The sequence below is a fragment of the Pezoporus occidentalis genome, unplaced genomic scaffold, assembly GCF_034315485.1.
Source record: "Pezoporus occidentalis ecotype Australia unplaced genomic scaffold, CSIRO_AGI_Poc_V1 ctg110, whole genome shotgun sequence".
Taxonomy (NCBI): Eukaryota; Metazoa; Chordata; class Aves; order Psittaciformes; family Psittacidae; genus Pezoporus; species Pezoporus occidentalis.
In genome coordinates, this window is record NW_026912887.1 from 970204 (window position 1) to 995379 (window position 25176).

The following is a 25176-nucleotide window of genomic DNA, read 5'->3' on the forward strand; positions in this document are numbered from 1 at the left end:
AGCCTAGGCCCAATAAAATCACAGTTCCTCATTCCAGCCAGTTACTCTGAAAGCTGGTGTTCAAGGCGGTAACAATGGGGAGCTAGGGCTGCTTTTGTTAAGCTTTAGCCACATCCAGTAACACCCGCAGATGACTGTGAAGATGCTTAATGTGATCACATTTCCTCTGCAAACAGGTCTTAATAGCCAAAGCTCTCGTGAGCTCCAGAGGAGGATCAGGGGGACCCCTAGAGCTCGCTAGGCTCTGCCACCTTCCCAGGACTTCCCTGCTCCTTGTTCTTTGTCATTTCCTGGCAGCGACCCCTCGGGGTGCAGACAAGGGCTGCTACTCACCCCAGACCATACACATCTTCCAACATGAAACCTCTCCTCCATTCTTTTCAGGAAGCAGGAAAGCAATCACCACTATTGACATTTACACTCCCATTAGCAGCCACCCAAAGGAAGAAGGGGGCAAGTAACACCTTTAGCAACGTTGGGTTTGGTTCTCCAAGAAAGGCTCCTGTCACTGTCTCAAAAACTGTAACAGATTTAGCGTTAACTGAAGTCTTAGTGGAAGTTGGAGGCAGATTCATCACTCACCCGAGCCAGGCACAAGCAGACTCAGCCTCAGCAGCCTGCAGGAAGGGGAGAGGCAGCTCCACAGTCCTGCTGCTCTCTCACAGAGTTTCTCCCTCCAAACAGCACCATAAAGCACACTGGACTCTTCTCAAGTCCCACCTTCAGCCTCTTGCCTGTCAATGAGCATTTACACTTTCAATTCCACTGCTGCAACCAGACCTGCGTGAAAGCTCCGAGTGCTGTCAGGGCCTCACCGGCTGCTGCTCATGGAGGAATTGCTGTCCTGCTTTGGCAAGATGAAAGAATAAACCTGGGATGTTGTGGAACTCTGATTCTCTGTCAGCAGATCCTCTAGCTGACACTGTACGATCGCTGTTTTCCTGCTCAGGAGGCAGCCAGGGGAGGCGAGTCGACGTTCATCTTGTCGAAGCTGCGACGTGCTCCTCGCAGCGTTGCTGTAATCCCACCGAAAACTAAACAAAACCGAACCCAAACCCTTCCCTACGTGAGGGGGGAAAGGAAAACCCTCCCCAGCACGGCCTGCGGGGCCCGGGCGGGCAGGTTTGGCGGCCGGGCCCGCACTTTGCCGCTTCGGTCCGCAGAGGGAGCCCCAGCCCCGCCGAGGAGGCCCCTCAGCAGGGCGGCCCCGGCAGCGCTCCCGCCCGCTGGAAGGTGCTCAAAGCGCCCCGAGCTCACCGACACGCACGGAAATGCCACCATGAGCAACACGTGAAGGAGCGGCAAGGGGCAGGAGGAGCGGGGTACATGGAAGGAGAACAAAGCCGTCCTATGGAAGCGCCATTGCACCCGCGCTGGATCCGCCCCGGGCCGGGCCGCCTGTGGCGCTCTACCCGCGGGTCTGTGCCTCCCAGACGGGTATCGATCAGGAGGAGCAGAGGACAAACTGCTCCCCTCAAGAGGCCGGGGCAGAGGCGACAGCAGCGAGCTCAGTTACAAAGAGCGGTGGCCTTGGGGTCCCAGGCCAGATTCCTTCAGGGAAGCATCTTTTTTAAGTCACAGATGGCGAGTCTATTATGGAGATCAGAGATCTAAATATTACATACAATGCTCAAAGGTTTGGTTGAACCTTTGCGTGACAGGATGCTGGGCAGTGTCCATACTCATAGATTTCCACCAAAGCCCATCTCAAGGGTGCAAGCTGTATTACTGATGAGGTTAGGACATGAGGAGCGCTTCCCCTGCCTTACAAACTGGTTTTGACTACAGAAGTCACTCCAAGAGGTTATGGTAAGAGTTTAGCTGGTAGCAGAGGAAACTGGCTGCACTTTGTCCTGCCTGGGGAGGACATGCAATTGCCCCAACAGAGTTACTAGTAGAAGTACTAGTAGTAACTAGTAACTAGTAGTTACTCCTCCTCCCTGCTCCAAAGCTCCACTGAAGCCCTTGAACGCTGCTTTCATTAACACAAGCATGCTTCACGTTAATGTTGAAAGAGCAAGCAGCAATCTCCATCAGAGTTACAGTCTTGTGTAAAAATACTAAACTTTTCCAGTAACATAAAATAATATCCCCACAACTGCTGTTTGTCTCCTTCCAACCCCACCCCATCCCAACTTCAATCAGGACATAAAAAGACAATGGGGAAGTAAAAGCTGTTACAATTGAATACTCAAAGCATTGAAGTCATTCAAACACATTCAAAATACGGTAAACAACCAGAATTCTGAGTGTAGTGGAAAACCAGCAACGTCCGATGGCTAACACCCCAGTTCCCCACATGTGCAAACACCACTCCAGCTGCTGTCAGCAAAATCTTCCCAAATACTTGAACCCACCACTCCTTTTTCTTATAAAGCCTTTCTGGATAGAGCCTCACAGGCTGTGCAAGTCCCAGTTCAAGGGTGAAAGGAAGGACAGAGAGAAAATTGCCCTCCCATCCAAGTCAAACATTTGAAATGTATTCAAAACAGCTTCTAATTGCAGCTTGTGTCTTGGTCCTGCTGTATGCGCTACTAGGCAATGAGAAAACCTCTAAGAACTCCTCTCACTTCTGTGCTCACTCTTACAGCTAAACAGTAAGTTAATGGGCAAACCCTTCAGCTGGCACAGGACATCCCAGCTCCCTCCAAGGCAGCAGAGCCATGCGTGGCACCAGACCAAGTACTTCTTCCAGCTGCACCTTCTCCTGCAGCGCCCCGCACCACACTTGGGGATGCTCCCACTAAACCAGGCTAGGAAGGAGAGCTGTGAGAAAAATGTGTGTGTCTCCTCTTCTCTTTGTTTTGGGAGAACCTTCTCGTTTCATTGTGCTTGGCTCCGAGGCACCAGTTTTATCTTGCATTTCACACTTAAGGAAACCCAGCCAGGCCTGCCAAGTGCTGCAAGGTTTGCTGTCAAAACTTGGACAAGCTGGAAAAGTTTCACATTCTTTTAACCATAAACCTTAAAGTAACTCAGGCTTTTCTTTTACTCGCAGCTCAAGTTTGAGTGTTTCGTGACATTCGGCCAACCTGGCTCGAGTTTCCTGTTTGAGGTTTCATTACGAAATCCTAATTCCAGAACAGCGTAATTAATACTTTTATTAATGGTATCTGTAGTAAAAGATTATAGGACTTGGGAGAATGACTCCAAGTGTGTTTCACTGCCCAGCAGACTACATCTAGTCCAAAAAGGAGATCTGCCCTTTAATTCAGCTGGCAAAAAAACTGTGTGCTAACAATAAAGCAAAGGCCTTTGGAGACCCAAAGGCAAGGACCATTTCCCAAGCTGGCTTCAGAGCTGCTTGTCACACATATTACACTAGCAGCCCAACAGACACCACAGAACCACAATAAATGGCAGTTTCTATTCCCAGAAATTACTTGCTCTGTGAGACACACAACAGCTTGGGCTGGAAGGGCCCTTGGGGGTGACCTTGTCCAAGCCCACTCCAGCAAGGCTGATTCAGCTCAGGGGAGATGTATCAATCTCCAAGGATGCAGATCCCAGCTCGTGGACTGAAGGGACCTTCCCCCATGGCACATTCAAGAAGAGAACTTACAGGTCCTGATCTCACAGCGTTATGTTGCTCAGTGCCCCTCACCACACTTCTATTGGCACTGTAACACATCAGGCACTGCTCTGCACCGGGTACAACAGACCACGACTTTCTGGTTACAGATGCCAAATTTGGAAACCGTTCTGGTGTCCATTTCCCATATTTTCTAGTCTGGGCCAAAACATGATGAGCTTTAGAGTTTGAAGATTAAAGACAACCCTTTATAAGCTGTTCCGCTTTTTAGGCCTAGGCAGCACAGAAAGCGCAGCAGTGCTGTTTAAGGAGGAACTGCAAATGCTTTGCCAGTTGGGGTAAGATTGTGTCAATCCTCTCAGCTGGATTTCAGTAGGACTAGTAGTGTTAAGAGCTGTTACACATGCTTGTTAAGAAGCTCAAATGTTTTTATTAACATAAATGAGAAGTTAGGTTAATAATCTGAACATGCTGACAGATGTTCAACAAATACTTGGCGTTGCTGCAGCCAGAGCAAGAAAGAATTAAATGTTATCTTGGAACAGCCTGCAGAACAACACAACCCGAAGCAACAGAGCTCTTGTACCACATTAGACAAATACATATGCAGAAGAGCCAGGCTCTCTCCTAGCAAAACACAAGACAGACCATGATACAACTGTGCACTGTGTACAAGCCTGAAAATCTGGCGACTCACTGTACAAAGAGATTGCACTTCCAGTGCAAGTAGATACTACAACAGCTAGGATGAGAGGCAGGCTGCTTTGTAACTGCGAGAAGGAAAGGGGATGTCCACTTCTTTACACTGGAATAAACAAATTTAATACATCTGATTTTCATTACTTAATTTGAGTTCTGTTCCATCCAGGTTCAAATTGTGAACACACCAATGGACTCTTACTGCCCTCAAAATGTCACTATTCTAGTAAGACATGGGATTAGTAAAAAAATCATTAGTAAAATTAGTTAATTTTATCATTCATTAGTAAAAAAATTCATTTGGGGAAAACTATGATGTGAAGCCATTCTGCTCAGATAAAGCTAAGAACTGTGACAGTCTCATTCAACTGTTAGTAGAGAAGCTCAGGGAACACCATGTGTGATGTTGCATCAGGAGCAGGGATCTGGCTATGGCTGGGCTGGTTGATCTGGGAAGCATTCATGTTCTTACTGACTGTTTCTGCAGAGTTCTGGGTGGGGTTGGGGTACCTGTGTTGAAAAGCTTCAGACAAATATGTTGGTTTGGGTTTTTTTTGTGTTCACAATACTCACAAGAGAAACAGTAGGATGGAAAGCTTGTAAACGGGCTTCAATCCAGGAGGAGCCAAGATTACATCAACATTTGTTGCATCATTTTACAAGTTCAATATTTTCCTTAAAGTGCTAATCCAATCTAAACAAGGGTTTGATTCTAAATTAAACAAACTCCACTTTTATTGGTATTAACTAAAATATGCAATGCTCATTTCAGCAGGCATGCACTAACAAGAACAGCTATGCAGACGGTGCTGTTTCTCCAAGGCAAAGAAAGAAGGACATTAACTTAAACTCCCTTTTTTCCAAGAAAAATGCACTATATTACAAAATCCACAGTGAGCTTTATTTAAAAAAAACCCAACAACAAAACAAAACAAACCCCAAATTTCCTACACACCAATGCTTTTAAAGAGTCTTTAAAAAAAAGCCACTTTCATTGCTTCTCCACTCCTGATTCAATTTGCTGTCAAAGGTCATGAGCTAAAATATACAGTTTACACTAAAAGCAGGAAGCAGGGTAAGTAATTGAATAACATCAGGAAATGGAAGAATACTGCCATTTTCCTAATGGATATAGTACAAGGTTTACTCTCTCCAAATTGAATTCTAGCAGCTCTTCTAGTAAAGGGTTTATTTTTCTTCAGCTTGAATTTTAGCCTACAAGGTATAAAGAAAAATCCTCATGCAATCAAAAGGACAAAATACCACAGCAGCTTTATTTTCTAACAGACAAAGATGATCACTTATGCAGGAAAGAGAAAACCCCCATCCACAGTGTCTTAAACAGAACTGGCGTAGCAGGTTGACTGTTTAATATACATGGGCTGGAAATAATTCTACTAAATCAGATCTCTGAATTATTCATGAAAAACAGATTTTCATGATTTAAATTAGAAAGACTTAAAATTACAAGCCTTGCATTGCTATTGATAGGTAAGGTCTCTTTCCCCCAATGTGATGTTAAGACTTACACAGCTATACTCCAGGAAATGCTTTATGATCACTCTAAAATAGTATTCAAGATGCCACACCACTTACTGCTTCTGAAAACAACACACCCACTGGTAGCTATGGTAGACCACTAACAACACACCAGTAATAATTATAGCAAAATGCATCATTATTACAAAGAAGAAAGTTTGAAGGGGGCATTTTCAGTATTTACTGCAGACTAAAGCACAGGTTCATTTAAAACACTGGAAGCACAAGATACTGTACGTATCTTTCCATCACTGAAAACGCTGCAATTCTCATAGGAAACATCAGGCCACAAATATTACTTCAAAGCTTTCAAAAGCATTTTATAATGATGCATCTTCCACCCTCCCCCTTTGTGCATTGCTAATGTATAAATACAATGCCACTAATAAGCTAAAGGTTCTACGTTCCTTCCGGATAGGTACTCTGTGGTTATTCAACACAGCCCTGGTTTGTGACAGACTCTACAGTCAGCTTTAATGGCCACAGTGCTTTGTACTAGAAATTATTCATATTCATTTATCAGGTACCAAACCTTTCATCTGAAGATCTCCAAACACTGCACAAATTCTCTGATTAAGCCTTTATGCCTTGATTAGAATTGTTAGATAAGTTTTTTATGATTAAACACAATTTACATACAGGATGAAGATGAGGAAATGAGGCTGCGACTTGGCAGAGGCCGCCGAGTGCATGTCCCCAGTGGCCACAGTCCTTAACTCCCACACTGACACGCTGCCTGATGCTTCCTTGCAAGGGGTTTGGATCTTGACACTGAGCAGCCAATTGATCCAAGCTGGACACGGCTTGGAGCAACCTGCTCTAGGGGAAGGTGTCCCTGCCTGTGGCAGGGGTTGGAACTGGATGAGCTTTAAGGTTCCTTCCAACACAAACCACTCTGTAATTGACTCAGATCTGAGCGTGTGGCAGCTTTATGCACAGACAGCTAGAGCTTTCTCCAAATCCTAAGAGCTTTTTTGTAAATCCCCAAACTGAGCTGCAGCTAAAATGTCAATGCAACAGCACTTGAACTGAGCAGTGTAAGAGCAGCTCCAGATGGACCAGAGTCCAGAGAAGAACAGATGCAACAGCTGGAATAGCCCATGATCCAACAGCCTGGTTTACAGCAACTGCTTCTGTGGGCTAAGGAAAACTCCCTGTTTCTTCAACCTGTCAGAAGAGATATTGGAACTCAACTCCTGTGACAATTCTGAGGGTCAGTCCTCAGCACACAGTTGTTCTTGATCATCAGTAGAAGAGAAGACAACCTAACATCACATCTTGCAAACTGAGAGCAGCATGCCACCCAAATACAGCATTTGTTTGACAACATAACACTGAAGTCATCAGTATCTTGTCATTTCCTTCTTCAGAACCAAAGCACAGAGTAATTGTCTGGATATTAATTTATTTTCTTAAACATATGAGCTATTTTCCCTCACCTAGCAGGCCCTATTGAACAAGTTCTATAATTAACATCAAAGCAATTTGAAAGCTGCTTGACTTGCTAAAAGCTGGTAAACACGCAGGAAGCAATAAGGTGCTTTACAAGAGAAGAACATGTGTTAGGGGGAGGGGAGACTATAAAACATTAAACAGATTGATTAGTAATTTGAAGAGAATTTCCATTTTTATTAACCCTCAGCCCCGCTTTGGGCACTTGGGTTTTATTTTGGTTTTCATTTATAAAAGTATGAGATATTTTGTTCAGCTACGTCAGAGTAAAAGCTGTTCAGAAGGAAAAGATGAACGCAGTTGGCAAAGCAAGAGTAGCACGGAAAATCTTCACGCACCAAATGTTTGCTGCTTCATATGGCCAGGATGAAGCCCACCTGCTTTACGATTAAAATACCTTTATGAAAAATCTTCATAATGCAATCTCTTACAGAAGTATTAAATGGCAGCTTCCAGCTCTCCTCCCATTCTCAGCTTTACTAGTTTCATTAATTTAAGGCCCTCTTTAGCCCTATGAGACTGCCAGGGTGAGACAAGCTTAGGCCTAATGGCATTTCACGAGCAAATTCGGGGTTTGCTCTCTTGCTTCTCTGTTCATGAAGAAGAGCAGCATGAGAAGGAACTCGATTCTTCTTTCTTAAGCACACTGGTTCCTACACCTATTTGTGATTCTACTACCTGGGAAGGCAAATAGGTACATACAGTACATGGGAACTTCAAAGCAGGCAATACAGCTCTTTGAAAGAGGGTAGATTGAGATTGGACATTAGGCAGAAGTTCTTCCCTGTGAGGGTGCTGAGGCGCTGGCACAAGAGAAGCTGTGGCTGCCCCATCCCTGGCAGTGTTCAAGGCCAGGCTAGATGGGGCTTGGAGCAACAGGCTCTAGTGGAAGCAGTTTGGAACTGGATGAGCTTTAAGCTTCTAACCCAAACCATTTTGTTTCTATGAAATACAAAACCACATTCACTTTTGCAGTTGATTTTCCATTAAAATATTTGTTTTCTTTTAGCAACAGTAACTTACTTAAGGGTAATTTCCTTATATCACCTCACTGTATTTTAATAAGGAACAGAGAAAATCATTCCAGGGAGAGGTCAGGACATAAGGACAAGTCTATTTTGTCTGGTCTAGGAGTCATGGCCTTATGCAGTAATGGCCAGACCACGTTCTTGAACTGGCAATGGAACTGATTCGAAACATCCTGTTGAATTATTCAAGAGTACAGCAAGCTCAGTATAAAAAATAAAGCTATGTCACATTTTTGCCAATAACAGAAGAGGATTTTCTACTGCTACAGTTCATATGCTATGAAAAAGGGTTAAAATCTAAGTCCCTGTTTCCCATGTTTAAGTTTGTTCCATTTCCATGAGTTTGTACAAACAAAACTTAAAATGTCTTAATTTCATAGAAATACAACATTCTGCTTGTAAAACCACCCAAAGTAGAGAATAACCTTCCCAAGGTTGAGTATCAATAATTTTCCTGCACTTTACACACAGCTCATTTTTTGCTGTATTGAAATCAATAAGCAGGAAGTTTATCAACACATTCCCATGGTTCTTCCAGCAACACCATGGGGGAAGCTTTCACTTCTGATAAATCTCAGCCCAAAATGGAGCCAGTCAGGCCTGGAAGAATCACAGCCTCCCCCTCTTCATCAGTGGGGCTGTACCAGTTAGCGACAAACACAGGAGCACTGCCTTTAGTTCACAGAGATGAGAAAATGCCCCACTTACTGAATTCAAGGAATTGCCTCTTTTCCTCACTGTCACCTTCCCCTTGGAATGGCCAAGCTAGGAGCCCTTCACACTCCTTGCTAAGGGAACAAGTCCTCCAAGGGGATGCTGGGGAGGGACTCTTCATTAGGGACTGTGGTGATAGGACAAGGGGTAACGGGTTAAAACGTAAACAGGGGAAGTTTAGATTGGATATAAGGAGGAAATTCTTTCCTGTTAGGGTGGTGAGGCACTGGAATGGGTTGCCCAGGGAGGTTGTGAATGCTCCATCCCTGGCAGTGTTCAAGGCCAGGTTGGACGAAGCCTTGGGTGATATGATTTAGCGTAAAGTGTCCCTGCCCACGGCAGGGCGGTTGGAACTTGATGATCTTAAGGTCCTTTCCAACCCTAACTATTCTATGATTCTATGAGTGTGGTTCACTGATACTTTAACAGTGTCAAGCACACAACAAAGGGCCATGCCCCTGAATCCATGCAGTTACAGTGCTCAGGAGCTGGACATAAGGTTACAAAAGCCTAACTAATTTTTAATATGAGGCAGGAGCCTGGCCCGCTCCTGAGGCTGCTCTCCTGCCCTTACAGTTCTTCCACCACCACAGTGCTTGTGGTGGGGTACCACAGCCTGCCTGCACCCACCCCTCCATCAGAGCAGGTGTCACAGTGGGAACAGCATCAGAGCACAGGGCCCGCTCCCCAGCGATGATCCCTGCGCCAGAAGGATGCTGCAGACCCACAAGTGCGCTGTGGATGCCACAACCACATCAAAGCACATTGCTCTTGACCCTCCTCACACCTTTCTGCATACAGTCTGTAGAGGAAAAAAGACACGAGTAACATAGTATCAACATTACAATTTTTTTTCCATAACAAATCTGAAGATGAACTTCTGAGCCTCCAATTAATACACAGGCAAACCTACAGGTCACAACTGTTGGCTTCAATCTAAGTTATTTGTAGAACACAGAAAAAAGGTATATTAAAAAGTGCTGGAAGATTTCTTCTTTTAATTCAAAGTGCTCACTTTATTATACAGTCTTATATGACTTAAGCTGCAGCTTCATTTATCTCCAAGTAGCCTCAGTCAAAATCAAATCTTTTGTTTAATTCCTTACTGGAATGCAAGGGAACTTTTGAAACAGTGGCTGTTTCAAGAAACAGATAATCCTGAGAGACAATAACTGTTCTATGCACAGTTTGTCTTTACTATTATTCTCAAGATCTCCAATTGATTAATATAATGAGGTTAACCCAAAAGCCACTGGGTTTAATCATGTTTTTTTTCAGTTTGGAAGTGGCTGGGAGTTTCTGGTACCCTGGATGCAGCGGGTCAGTGGTACACACAGGGGCACTTTCTCCCAGCAGCATTACACACTCTGGTAACCGGATGGTGACATCTCTCTGGCAACTTTGTTTCACAGCTGCATAGGCTGGAGCCAAAAGACAAAGTGAGATGCAGCAGGGCAGATCACAAAGCAGTGGCATAATTTGCATTAGAAATAAAAACATGCCAACATTGCTCATTTTCTTACAAGCCTGATCACGCAGAACACAACAGCGATGGCAGGCGAAAGCAGGGGAGGCAGAGAAACCCTTCTGCCACGTCCCTGGTGCTATCAGCTCACACCACTGGCTCCAGAGAAATGTGAGATACTATCATCATAGAATCCCAGACTGGTTTGTGTTGGAAGGGACCTTAAAGCTCATCCAGTTCCAACCCCCTGCTACGGGCAGGGACAGCTTCCACTAGAGCAGGTTGCTCCAAGCCCCATCCAACCTGGTTGGATGTTCCTGTTTCTACGTATGACCTAAGCTCTTTCATGCCTTGCCCTTGGCTATATAAGCTCTACCATCTAGAAGCAACACTACCACGATAATTACTGGTCACTGTATGTGGTTATCAGGTATTAATGCTCATGTTTGAGTCCTGGTCAAAAGCCAATCCACACCCAAACAGCCAATATTTTTGCTAGAATGGGCAAACACAACATCGTAACCAGGTTTTAAGCTTATATTCTTATGCAGCTACAAATGGGGACTCTCTGTGCCTACACCTGAGCCAAAAACACAAGCTCCTAATACCCACTACCTCTCACTGGAGGCTCTGAGCTGGGGTTTTATGCAGGACCATACAAAAAGGACAGGAACAGCAGTACACTATGAAGCAATTATCATGGTACCGAGTCCAAGATACAGGCATTTTCTACTTCAGCTTCCATAAACAACAGCTGGAAAGAGTTTCTCTTACCTCTGAATACATATATTCCTTCACAGGAGAGGGGCATGGCAAAACCAAGGCCCTTTTCTTCCAATTTTCTCAGCCCTGCAACCAAAGCTCACCATGGGGAAGCCATTTTGAGTCTATGGGATTTTCCAGCATGGATTTCTAACCCACCTAGCAGGGATAACATCCTTAGTAATCAATTGGACTCATGATTACTCTTTCAAACCCAAGTTCAGACCCATACAAATAAAAAAAGCACACTTTACATGGCAATATATACAGAACAATAACAGTGCCAGATGGTAGAATACTGAACAGAATTAATTTCACACATGATGTTTTCAAGGTGTTAAAATATGTCACAGCTTCTGCTAATAAAACATCTTCCTCTTCCCTCCTCCTTTTAAGAAAAGGCTCCATTACCACCAGCCTGTATTTTACATTATATGTGTTTTCAATTCTGATAAGGGCAGCTGATTGCTTGCAAACTTAATTACAGTCAAATGAAAGTCTTTCAGAACCATCATTAGCAATTAGGACCCGCTGGATTCGCAGCGTATCATTTAGAGAGGTATAATTCAATAGCTTATTGAAAGATTGCAGGTGAGGCTGGGGATGAGAAGGGGGGGAAACGCCTGTGCCACGTCACTGCAGGCAAATCCTCAGCAAAGTGGCAGCTTCTGATCAATGAATGCAGGTGTTTGCACAGCTCCTGGCTCGGAAGCGCTAGCTGCATCCTGCCATCGCACTTGGATTTGTGAATGGCTCCGCATTTCCTACTACATGCCTGTTTTGGTGTGTGTGTTTTCAAGGAATCCAAAGTGCCTGGTCAGGAATGGCAATAACCCTGGGGGATGGGGGATGCATGGCGCAGAACAACAGGCACACAAAGCAACGCATCATTCTGTGGTCCTTTCTGTAAAGAACAACAATCTTTTCTATGCCCATTGAGCTCAATTATATATTATCAGGGCGCAGAAGTTGTTTGGATGCTTTCGAGCAGCTGGGTGTCTTCACAGATGACGTGCTGGATATGGTGACTGCGGGTTAAGTGCAGCTGGAGATTTCTGTGGCCTCTGATCAGAAGCAAACAGCAGTTGAGAATCACAAAATGCTTGTAATTCAAGCACTGTTTGTCACCAATAGCAGTTTCCAAGAAGGAAATGAGAGGGGCAACTGAAGAGCAGCCCAGCTTTTAGACACACGGTCTCTCACACATACAGATAATCCACAAAGGGTGCATGTGTGCAAAACAAAGCCCAGTTCCCTTTCAAGGATGAAATTACCAACTGGCCAGCACAAAGCACTCAACCTCTGAACAGCATGATGGCAGACAAGATAACACTGAGCTGGACATCAGCCGACACAGACGATGTTAATTCACACAACAAGCCCCCTCTTCGGGTATATCCTTAAACACACACACACACACACACACTCCCTTGTATAACATTTACCCTTCCAAAAAAAAACATGCTGCCCAGCCTGGACCTGTGCAAAGCCCCACCACTTCACGCCTTCCCCACAGATGTGCTCCTCCTTTCCCATCCTACAAAGACTTCTCACAGCCCACATTTATCAATCCCTCCATATAGAATCACAGAATTGCTTGGGTCGGAAGGGACCTTAAAGCTCATCCAGTTCCAACCCCTGCCACAGGCAGGGGCACCTTCTACTAGAGCAGACTGCTCCAAGCCCCTGTGTCCAACCTGACCTTGAACACTGCCAGGGATGGGGCAGCCACAGCTTCTCTGCAGCTTATCACACCAGCATCTTCCATAGTCCTGCACACACTCATGCTGTGGAACCTCAGTGCACAGCTATCTGCATATGGCCCTTTCCATACTTTCAGTGCTGTAATCTGATTTTTTTCCCCATCATTTCATAGTTTATTTTTCAAGTTAGATGTTGTTCACAGCGTGGACTGACAAACAAACCCAAATAAACAACCCTCTGGATGACATGATACCAACACAGAGCAGACAGTTTCACTAAAGCAGTGCCCCCTGCATATTCCTGTTACTTGTGACCAGTTGCTATGGGTGATTTCAACCTTTTGACTACACTTGCACATAATCAAACCATGCTGTGTTGGTTGCAACACAAAGAGCAAATCTAGACATTTCAAAGTGGTTGTATTAGTGTTTTTAAACTGAAAACACACAGAAAACCAACCTCTTTCTCTACAAACAGAATGGAAAGACACATTATCTTGATTTTCATTAATGCACGGCAGCATCACTGCCCACACTCTATAAGCTGGTAGCAATACTCTTTTTAACAAGTCATACAGAGCCAGACCTCCAACAATGCAGAAGTAGCCCCAATGCACACAGCAAGGCTTGCAAACCCCTCTGTTGTCCCGCCACAAGCTATTTTCATGGCCCAGGTTCCTACCTCATCTTCAGCAGTTTTACAGGCCCTAAAATCAACTGGCTGCCAGGAAAGTAATCCCAATCCACAGCAGCTATATAAAAGGAGATTTGAGCCTTTATCACTCATTCCAGGCATATGCAGGTTGGATGCAGTATTTCACGGGGTTTGACCTCACACTGCACAAATACACACACCTTTTTTCCCTTGCTGCTGCACTGAGCTACAAGTTGGGAGTCACAGAAATGAAAGGGTTCTCCATGGTAGAGTATAATACTTGTAGCTGCTATTGCACTCCCAAAGCCCACCCACAATTTCATTTTCAATTAACAGCTCTTAGAAAAGCAGTAATGAAAGCAGTTGCTAAAGAGCACTCGGATGTCATTGAGAGACTGCAAACCCAAACTGTAAATAGCACATTGTAAATCGCTTGTCACCACACTCAGCTCTCGCTGGAATCACACTGCCGGTGACAATCAAACCCATCTGCTCAGCTCCCCGACCAGTGTCACCACAAACCATAGAGCTAACAGCCACCTCCCGCTCCACGCTCATTTACCTGTCATGTACAGGCTTGTCTAAAAGCCTGCAAAACCCCTTCCTGACTGCAAAGCTGAATATTCCTACAGATTGTAGGATCCCAGACTGGTTTGCGTTGGAAGGGACCTTAAAGCTCATCCAGTTCCAACCCCTGCCACGGGCATATGAATCTCCCAGCAGATAGATAAAACAATGAAGGAAATGGTAGAGGCAGCAAACACCCATTGACTAAAGAGACATGATCCTTCCCTCTGACTATCAAAATACTCTCAACACTTCCTGCAATGACAACTCATTGTTTCCTCCTACACCCCACTCTGCTTCAGACCTTGAGGGATAAAAACTCTTTAAAAAGTATTTAAAACTTTCTGCCACCCTTTTACTAGTTATAAATGTTCAATTTCAGATTTCCAGCTGATTTTTACAGAAAACACATAAAATCACCACCGCCGATTAATGGAAATTAAAATGCTGGAGAAATATTCTGATGAGTCTTATGTTTGCTTAATGCCAACTAAAACTTCCTTGAGGCATAAGTACATTTATAAAAGCTCACAAAGCAGAGTTCAAAAGTCTTCTCGCTAGTAAAATATGAACCTTAATTAAGGTAGAGTTTCACATTTTGTGGATTTCAATAAACCTGTAGGCATTTCAGCAGAGCTGGATAAATACCTGCACGAATACTGCAAGGATCTTCTCTGAAAACTAATTAGCAGCCCTTCTAATAGCTGCCTTCAACTAAATCTGTTTGACGAGGGAGCTTCATACTGTAAAGCCTGCATGTGAGAGTTACTTCCAAAAGATTACAGGCTTCACAAGAAGGCGAATCGGACACAACTGTTAACTCCTGGTAAAACAACCAGGTATAAAACAGTTCCCAACAGGGACAGGCTGCAGCCAAGGTTTTATGCCAGCATGGGAATGCAAGTGACAGTTTCGAGACCGCATCCTGACATCCAGTTATAATATTCACACATTGCTCCGGGGATAACAGGGGCAAAATACATTGTTTACCTATAAAATACATAACTCCAATATAGCAAGGACACTGTGTATACATATATCCCGAAACACAGACCCATAGACTGGTTTGGGTTGGAAGGGTCCTTAAAGCTCATACAGTTCCAATCCCCTGCCATAGGCAGGGACACCTTCCACTAGAGCAGGCTGCTCCAGGCCCCATCTACCCTGGCCTTGAAGTATACTGAACTTTGTCTTTGGACACTCCTACTTTGCCAAGCACAAAACACAGAGGCCCCAGTTCTTCTTGTCACCTGAGAAGGTTGCCAAGCAACCTGACTTCCTATCAAGAACCTGGGAATTCAATGGGATGGAGCTGGGTGGGGAAACAAACCCAAGGTATGCAGACAAGTGTCCCTCTTGGGGCAAGTGTGTTACATGGCCACAGAAAACCCACCTCAGAACTTACCATTCTCCTCCCTTCTTTTGAGGTCTTCACCATTTGTCTTGAAAGACGACAGAAAATGCTTCCCAGAAATACTATGTATAAAGGCTGTGTGGGCATGTCTTCTTAAATAAGCTTTATAGTCTTTCCCATTACATCTTTTTTCCATGTCTAAGTGCCAAAGCCACTTGGATTTGTCAGCACCTAAACTCTTCATGAGACTAAAATGTTCTTATCTAAGAAGCTATACCCCTACCAAATGTATTAGATTTATATTGAGCAAGATATTTTATTTCCTTTCAGCCTTATCCCTCAGGAATTAAGCAGAGTACTCAGATTTATCAGCTAAAAGGAAAACCATTCTCCATGACATCTGTCAACTCAATACCTTCCCAGCCAGTGTGTATTTATTCCTAAAAACACAACCTCACAAATTGCCTCCATGAGCAGCAAGGCCAATTCCTTCACAGCTTAAGTACTGGGCAGAAAGGTTTCACCTCACAGTAGGCTATGCCAGGGGAATCAAAGAGTGCAAAAAGTCAGCTCTTACCAAGGCCAGTTCCTACTGCACAAAGCAGATATACTGACCATTTGATGTATTAAAAAGGAACAGCATGAAGACCACACAGGTGGACATAGAAAATTGACAAGGAAACTCAGCAATCTTCAATATGTGCTTATAACCATTGCATCAACTGTCCTGAAGAGCTTCCCCATCTCCCTTTGAAATGCACAGTAAAATTAATTTGAAGCAATACCTTAAAGGGTGTCATAGTGTAGAGTGTTACAATTTGTTTCTTTATACAGTGTAGACTTAAAAATAATGATAACATTTTTCACCAGCTTCAGTAACTCTAAATATCAAAATGAACACAAGCCAATGTACTTCTCATTTTCAATGTTCCTTCCCTTTCCCTGAGCTCACAAGATGAGCAGCAGTGAATTCTCACTATTTCTCTACAGGTTTCTCTGCAAAGCAAGATTTGGTTTGCACTAAACAGGGATAAAGACTCGTTCCATTAAATCAACCATCTCCATTAGAAATATAATTCCTGGTTAAAGAGTCATTAACATCACTTACATTTAAATCAAAGCTGACCTCTTCACTGTTACCTTGAACTTCGCAATGAGCCAAATGACCACACAGTACATGCTACATTTAAAATGTCCAGCTCTAATTTTGTCTTTAGTAAAAAACACACACACATTCATTAGAAAAGACAAAACGTGGCTCTTTTTTCTGCATCCTGCTCACCCGTGAAACCACACTTGTCACACATTCCTCTTTTTTAAAGATGATACCAAACACAACCCTGCAGAGTCCTGAAGAAGAGACCAAGATTCCATCCTCAAGCTTTGCAGCCCTGGAGCTACACACTCACTTGTGTCACGTGTGCACCAAGGGAACACCAGAGGTGGACAGGCAGGAGGTTCTTGCTTACAGGTAGGTGATGAGTAACCCAAGAGCACACACTGACATGCTACAAATGAGCTCCTCGCACCATAATCAGTCCTAAGAGCTTTGTCTTAATTAACAGCTGCCCCTCTCACAGTTTCCTCACTGTGTCCTTCATGCTCAGAGGGACTCTTACACTTGTGTACCAAGTCTAAAGACAAGACGGCATATTTATGTACAAAGTTGGCCTAACAACGTAAGAGACAGACCACATTTATTTGCCCTGACAGTCTCGCATCCAGTCTACAGAAGGCTCTTTCAACCTCTGCTCACTTATTAATCAACTCAGCTCCAGCATCAATACACCACTTGCTTTCCCACTCAGTTAATCTCTTCTAGTACTGGGACACAGTTCCAAGTGGCCCAAGAATAAAACAACTACAAAGAGGTTAGAAATCCACTTCTACATACCATGTGCCAACAGCCAGAGCCCCCCCTCCACAGCAGATAACTTGTTTCCTACCTGTCTGAGGCCCTTCGGTATCTTCTTCCTTTTCCCAAGGTGCTGGCAGAGATTACGATCATTTTCTCGGTCAGAGCTGTACTGGTGGTGGTGGAGTCTGTTCTTTTTCGGGAGATACGCCAGCCCATTGGTAAGTGCTTCCCGTTTCTTCTTGGCTAGAGGATTCTGTCGCTTCTCCACACGTTCCTGAGGTTTCAGAGCTACATCCTTCTGCAGGAAGAGAAGAGAAGAAAAACACAATGGTTAAGATATAGCTCCGACCTGATCTGACTTCTTTAAGCAGCAATTCCAGATGACCAGCAATGCTAGAGTCACCAGAAAAGGGAAAACCAGTCTTAACTGATGTCCATTTAATCAAGAGATAGGGAAATGCAAAATAAAACCTGTAAGATGAAGGGAGCACACAGAAGCAGACACATAATCCTTTAGATTTCATGCCATCAACCTCCTGATTCTCAAAACCATCTCATGTATCAAGTGCGCATGCATGTAGAAGATGTACCTATGTTTATACTGTCTAAATTAACAATCATCTTTGATTTAAACAAGGCCTGGCTTTTCACATTTATTCTTTCTTGCATTTGAGAAGCCAAGCTCTGACCTAAACCAAATCATAACCAGTGAATCTCAACTCACTGTGGTGGACATTTTCCTCAAGCTAAATCTTGGCACAGGGGGAAAGCACTAAAAAAAAAAAACCCAGGCTTGTATTGGAAAACTTTGTTACTGACTCTTCCCTAAACCCCAGAATCAATGTCTGTCTATAAAAGACATCTGAGTTAAGTAACAAACACGAGTTCTGTTGCTTAGCCTACAGCCGTTTTCTTACTGATAACCTGCAACACCCAGAAGTCATGGTTTTGGTTAAAATAAAAGTTACTTTAAAATACAATTTCCAGTAAAACAGAATTAAAGGCAGAGGAAGTGGAGGCTGGAGGGTCATTGGAAAAGAAGAATTAGAAGTTACTGGAAAGTGGCAAGTCACAATTCATCGTATGCATTTAATACATACAATCTGCCAAGTCGTAGCTACTCCAAGAACTCCGTAAGCAGGAGTACAGTATTTCCAGATAACGGGCATATTACTTAAGCAGTGTAATACTTCAAGCATACTCTATTAACATGCCTAACACTTTGACCAGATGCTCTCCATGCCCCACCATAAAGCACTATGTGATCTTGTAAGCCCACATGCTGCTGTTCATTGTCACTTACTATTATAACCAACAGCAGGAAAGAAATTGGGCTACTGGTCCCTGTGTCACATAAAATTCAGGTTCAGGAGAATATAATTCAAATTATGCTACCTTTTAATGAAAAAAACCCTATGCCTACAGGCAAAAATCAGTTTGGCTTTAATTAAAGAATGCTCCCTAAATGCCTATCTAAAACACAAGAGCTTCACAAAATTCATAACTAAAACCAGTGAGAAGATTAATTAAACTAAAGACAGGCAATGTTCAACTTTGATATTTGGTGAAAAGAATGATTTTACAACCACTAAAGAAGGGACGCTGGAACAGAAGCCGCAAGATACTTTTTCTACCTTTTCTTCACCTAAGACACCATGGGAAATATCCGAAGTTTTCCTTCACATAGTGTTATTCATATTAGGAAAGTTGGGAGCCTTATCCAAACTCATGAAAAAAAAAATCTTTGGGGTCTTCAGCTATAAAGCAGATCAGTACTTGAACATAGAAACCCAGACTGGGTTGGGTTGGAAGGGACCTTAAAGCTCATCCAGTTCCAACCCCCTGCCACGGGCAGGGACACCTTCCACTAGAGCAGCTTGCTCCAAACCCTGTCCAACCCAGCCTTGAACACGGTGTTCTCCCTCCTCTGGTTCCTCCAGCTACTGTAAAAGAAGTCAGCTGTAGCACAGCTCTTCTTAGTACACTTTGAAATCTACTTGTGAAAAGCCTGAGAGACCCTCCAGAGCAAGCCCAAAGTAATATAAAGCAATAAATCACTTCTCTGAGCACTCTTCCCTCCTTTCCCAGGAAGGTTTTAGATCCAGCTACATGCCATGAATGCACAAAGGCTAATTCTCAGGTGTCACAGACGGCAGCAATGATTTCACCAATATTTGCTGTCAACAGCTTCATAAAAACAGCTAGTACAGCCACACGCTGACCTCCCTGATAACAAACGCACAGAGTCTGGCACAGCCATTCCTGCCCTCGGCCCTATCCTGCTACACTTTGTGCAACAAATTGGAAAACTGAGGTTGCAATTCCCACAGAGCAAATTCAACATAGGAAAAAAGCACCAGGATTACATCTTGTTCAATGCACTCTATTGAAACAATGAGATATTTTATCATGGAGCAGATTTCTGCCTCAAGATAACCATCATCTGCAGCTAATGATGCATCAATGTTAATTTCTTTTTTTAAATCATTATAAAAAACTCCAGTGCTTTAGGAGTAGTACATTATATCAGCACAGGACTTCTGCTGAAACACAGAGCTCGTGTTTGTAGATAGAAATGCTATTAAGAGGATTCACTCTAAATGCAAAAGGTGAAGGAGTGAAGAAAGGGAAACTTTCTGGAATTAAAAAAAGAAATCAAAATTCTCCTAATGACTCAATAGCTTTTGAGGGAATTTTCTCCCCTCCCAGCTATGAGTGATCTAAATGAAAGAGTGGCAGGCTTCCAGAAGCTTATAAAATACCTAATGGTGCTAGCACTGCCATCAAGAAATTACTAGTTCCCATTAGCTTTAAAGAGGGTGTGAGATGGGTCACATTTTGCAGATCACTCTGGCGTAACCTCCTCCATAAGAATCCTGTTCTCCAGCCAACTGAATAGCTTCATGAATTGTCAGATACACCTAAAGAAAAGATCAGCTTGTGTCAGAATTGGGATGAAATACGGCAAAGCCAAGTGACACCAAACCCACAAAGCCCCCTGCAAACTGTGAAGACCTGCCAGGACAGAAGGAACAATTTAGAGAGATCTTCAAAAACAAGGTGTCCATTCTGCTCGTGACCAAAGAGAGGAAAGGTTGCTCCACATGCACATGGTGCATGCTGTGAAAGCAGGCTTCAAATCCACTTTAGTGGGTGGGCTTCCTATGAAATGCACATATAAAGGTTGGTGTTTAGACAACCACATTCCTGCAGAACAGCTCTTCCCCAGCTGACACTACTGCAGACTGTTGTGGGTCATAACCTTGTTATTGAATTGTATGCTAAAACCAATCATCGCTTCCAACAGATATATGATTTAGCTTTAAAATATATATGCATATAGAAATCTATATTAAATTCTTCATCTGAAGGATACATTAAAAGTAGCTTGATTAGAGATCCCATGGAATGTCGGTCCCCATGTTTGAGGGTGCAGACTGCCCAGGATGATTCTGGATGCACCATAGGTACAGCAGAACACACAGCTGCAGAGGACACATATGGATCATGGCCTCTTGGAAGCTGCTGGGTTCAGTGGAGGCGGCGCTTGGCTGGGAACCGTGGCCCTGCATAAATCACTTCCCCGCTTGCTGCCCCTTCTTCCCCATCCAGTTTTTATCTTTCTGTTGTTTAGATAGGACAATAGCTCTAGCGTGCCATGTGCTAGTACATTAGCCAGCACAATCTTAATTACAGACTTCAGGCATCATCATGATTAGAGTAATAAGCTGTAATTACTCTAAGGTGACAGGACTGCACAGACCTTATCTACACAGATAAGGAGATGTAGTAATATTTCATGTCGAGACATATTTTTCAGCAGCTACCCATGGAGTCAATTCAAACTAAGTAGCAGACCCTGTGAACAACACTTTCAGGCTTTAATGGAGGTTTTTCTCCTCTCCTGCCAGCATACAAGCCCACACATTATTAAATAAATCCTACAAACATATTAGGCATGGCTTAAAACCATCTTATTCAGATATATCTTTCATCAGTAAAGTGCCTTAAGTGTATCAGGAAGGTGACTTAAATGTATAAATACGTAATTGCATGCAACTCAATACAAAATGCATTAATATTTATGAGCATAATCTAAAAAAAAATAAAAAAATCCAATTGTTTTATTTCTGTTGGGCACATTCATCAACCTGATCCCACAGGCAAGAGCCGCCCGTGCTGAACGGACCCAGAGAGCAGGAGAGCTACTGGAGCCCAATGTGGTGGCCCTACAATCATCTCAGCTCCAACTCCTATCAACAACTTCAATCCAAGCTGTTGGTGACGGGAGGAGAAGCAGCCTCTGTGGGTACCACAGACAATCTCTTGAGATGGGAGGCTTGAAGGACACACGGCGTTCCCATCAAGTGTTAAGCTTTCCGGGAGCTCTGCCTGATTTATTTCAGGAGAGTTCATCTTCTTGCTATGTAAATGACAGCTCATTCATTATAAATCAGCTCCTCAGTGGCAGCTGAGCAGTGCTTCACACTGCTTTGTGGGGTACACACTTCACCCCTAGGAATCGCACCCAAGAGTCAGTCAGTCCATCACTGCTGCCCTTCCCTCCAGCCACCTTCCGTCCAATAACAACTTAAAAGCTATACGTGAACAACAGGAACTCTGTTCCATTCCTTATTACAGGGACTTTCTAAGGGAACACTCAGTGAAAAGCAGCACTAAATGCACTGTGTGGCAAACACACTGCAGGCACTTAACTGGATGAAAAATTCAGGTGCTGCTCAGCCATTCCAAGCCTTGATCTTTCCAAATCATCCTTAAGGATTATCGCTGTGACTCCCACGTTGCAAGAACTTGCTTTCTGAATTCACACTGAATGTGACCCCAGTGAAGCACAACTTTTCAAAGCTGATTATTCAATACAAAAGCAGGGCTAGGAAAACCAAGCGATAACTGCATCAGTCTATGACCATATCCCACTTATTTGCTCCTCAGGTTCTTGCTGAAGTCCGCATCAGCTTTATGTAAGAGATCACCAATTTATCCTTCTTTCCAACACTAAAATTAAGTATAAAGAAATATGCCACTTTAAAAAAGCCCATATTATTGAACAGCCATAAAATGTCATTGGAATGCTCCACTTAAAACACTAACAGTTAGAAAAAGAAGCCTGAGTCTCCCAGTTTGCCCCTGACCGCTATTCAGACACTCAAGTGTCAAACAGAACTGCAAGAAAGGTACTTCCTGAGTCTCTCATCTATTTCCAAGGTTCAAGCAACTCACATTTGGTCAGGAGCACCAGTGCAGAAGGAAGAAGCCAATTAAGGGGAAAATAAAACACATTTTCACTAGCTACAAAAGCCGATTTGAAATTCCTTCCAAGTTACGGACAGGACCAGCAGACAGACTCAGCACCTCAGCCTGGCTGTCAGCTTCAGAAGTGCTTCATTTGCCAGGGATGTTATGTGAGGAGAAGCAAGAAGCAGCCAAAGGGTTTCCTATGAAAACACACACACAAACACTGACAAACCCAACACCTCCATATTCGCTGAGGAAATCTCCTACAGAAGTTGAGCTTGCAGGAAATTAACCTGCCTGGAGAGCAGAGCTGAGAGAAACACGGCGGCTGTGTCAGCATCACGCAGTGGGTATTGTTAGCTGGGAATCCAGCGAGCAACACACGCGCAGAGCTGCACAAACTGACCTAAACCCCCCTCAGAATGAGGAAGCGGTGCCAGTCCAAGGGCGCCAAATGCGCCATCACATCCTGACAGGCTTCATCAACTCACACTGTGTTTTCTGCTACATTTAGGAAGGATTTTTATGCCCTACGACTTCAGCACCCCTCTTGCATTTCACACTTCATCTTTTGAGGTCTGGCAGTAACAAGGTGTAAAGGTCTGAAAACAACGCATTGAGTAGTGCCTTCAGATCTTTCAAAATCAGACAATAAACCGAGCTGTTTGTAACAGTCATTCATTTCCCTCCAGATAAGACAGTTAAAACACACTGTGTGTTCTTCTGAATGCACAATGAGCTCCTCAAAAGCAGGTATCTAGGCGAGAAAAACCACACACACTCCGAAAACAACACCAGGGAGAACAGAAGGCAGGCCTAAAGCTCAACACAAAAGAGAAAAGGAATCTCAAAGCATAGAAATTAAGGTATTTCAGGACACAAGGGACTGGTGAAGAGAGCTGTGGTGTCAAATACAGTGGGTGCAGTAGCCAATCCACTAATCCCGGCAATTGCTTCAAGTCGCAGGACCTCTGCAGAATGGTTTAATCTCGGTGTGTTCGCTTTGTTTTCCTAAAAATACAACCCATCGCCTCCTGCACCTCTCTGGAATCTGGAAACAAAGTGGTTCAGTGTAGTGCAAAAAAGGGTGTGCGACAGGGCGAGGATGAAATGCCATTCCAGGCTGCAGGATGCTCTGTGGTGATCACAGATGAAGCAAAACAACAGAAAAGCGAGTCGCTGTCTGCTTGAGATATGTTTTATAAAAGAGTTCCTGTAGCAAAGAGATTGCTTTGATTTTTCAACCCAAAATCATTTGTTAACAATACCATTGATAAACAGAAGGTTCCTTTTCAGGTGCTGCTGATTTAAATTACACACCAAAAACTACATTAAAGCAGCATTATTGAGGTTACAGAAAGTCAAGCACTTGGAAGTTATGAAAGGCCAGGATTAAGGCTGTAACCACCACCTGAATTCAGCCCTCTTGTGCATATGCATCATGATACGATCTTTAATTACATGATTGCATGTTCTTATTTCCCTACACAGAACAGAAGCTATTCAGCTAATAAGCAGCCACTCAGGACTTTGTTTTCTCCTCTATCCAACATGTGGACATGAAACTTGTTTTCTTTCACTCCATTCACACCCTCCTCTGAATGCACAATTATTAATTTCCTCAAGGGTTTTTCTATACAGCTTCTCTGTACTATCAGATGCTCAACAAATATCAAGGACATGTTTACAGCTGTTTAGCCCAATGAAGGTATTTCACTGTTCCCATTTTATAGGTGCCAACAACAGTCCTAACCGTGTTCAGGTCAGAAATGTCTGCTTAATTTTAAGCACCCATTAGGAAGCACCTAAGATTTGATTTTTCAGAGAACTCAGCTCTGCAGAGCACTTTATCTAATGAAGCACAGCCTTCATTGATTTCAGCAGCTCCAGGGAGTGCTGCGCACTCTGCAAATCAGGCTTTAGTCAGCACCGTATATTACAAGGATACAGATAATGACTGTTTCTAAAATACATAGTGTGATGGCCTCCCTCATGCCACATACTAAATACAAGATGGAGGCAGAGAAAAACTAGATTCTGATTCCATTCAACTCATTCTATCATGGAATGGGTTGGGTTGAAGGGAACTTAATGCTCATCCAGTTCCAACCCCCTGCCACAGGCAGGTACGCCTTCCACTATGCCAACTGGAGCAGGTTGCTCCAAACCTGGCCTTGAACACTGCCAGGGATGGAGCATTCTCGACTTCCTTGGTCAGCCTGTGCCAGTGTCCAAAATACACACCAAATTACATTGCTTTCTTAACTTTAAGAACAGAATATGTCCCCTTTTATTTCATGCCCAAAAGCAGCAATCCTTTATTTCTGCCCTATGTCTTGCCAAATTTACCAGGAGACTCCTGCAATTAAATCATATTCCCTTCCAGTGAAGCCTTTGGCACAAAGCTGACTCCAGGCTCCTCTACTTTTCAAGCTATGTCTGGTGTTCACTGAATAATTCAAGTGGCACTTTGGTTGGCAGGTCACAGACTGAGGCCAAGGAGTTAGTGGGACAATAAATCTTACATTTAAAGGGTATCCCCCTTTACTGGTAGGGGTAGAATAAATGGACTTACAGGGCTCTCATCCCTGT

At 43.6% G+C, this 25176-nt stretch overlaps 1 protein-coding gene across 7 annotated transcripts in view; it reads right to left on the minus strand.

Moving 5' to 3' along the window:
* Positions 1-25176, minus strand: part of AUTS2 (activator of transcription and developmental regulator AUTS2) — a 733730-nt gene that overhangs the window by 517917 nt on the left and 190637 nt on the right. For all 7 annotated transcript variants that reach the window (XM_062631898.1, XM_062631917.1, XM_062631889.1 and 4 more), the window contains exon 2: positions 17417-17626. In XM_062631898.1, the coding sequence (XP_062487882.1) occupies positions 17417-17626 (210 nt within the window). The remainder of the gene's footprint in view (positions 1-17416; positions 17627-25176) is intronic.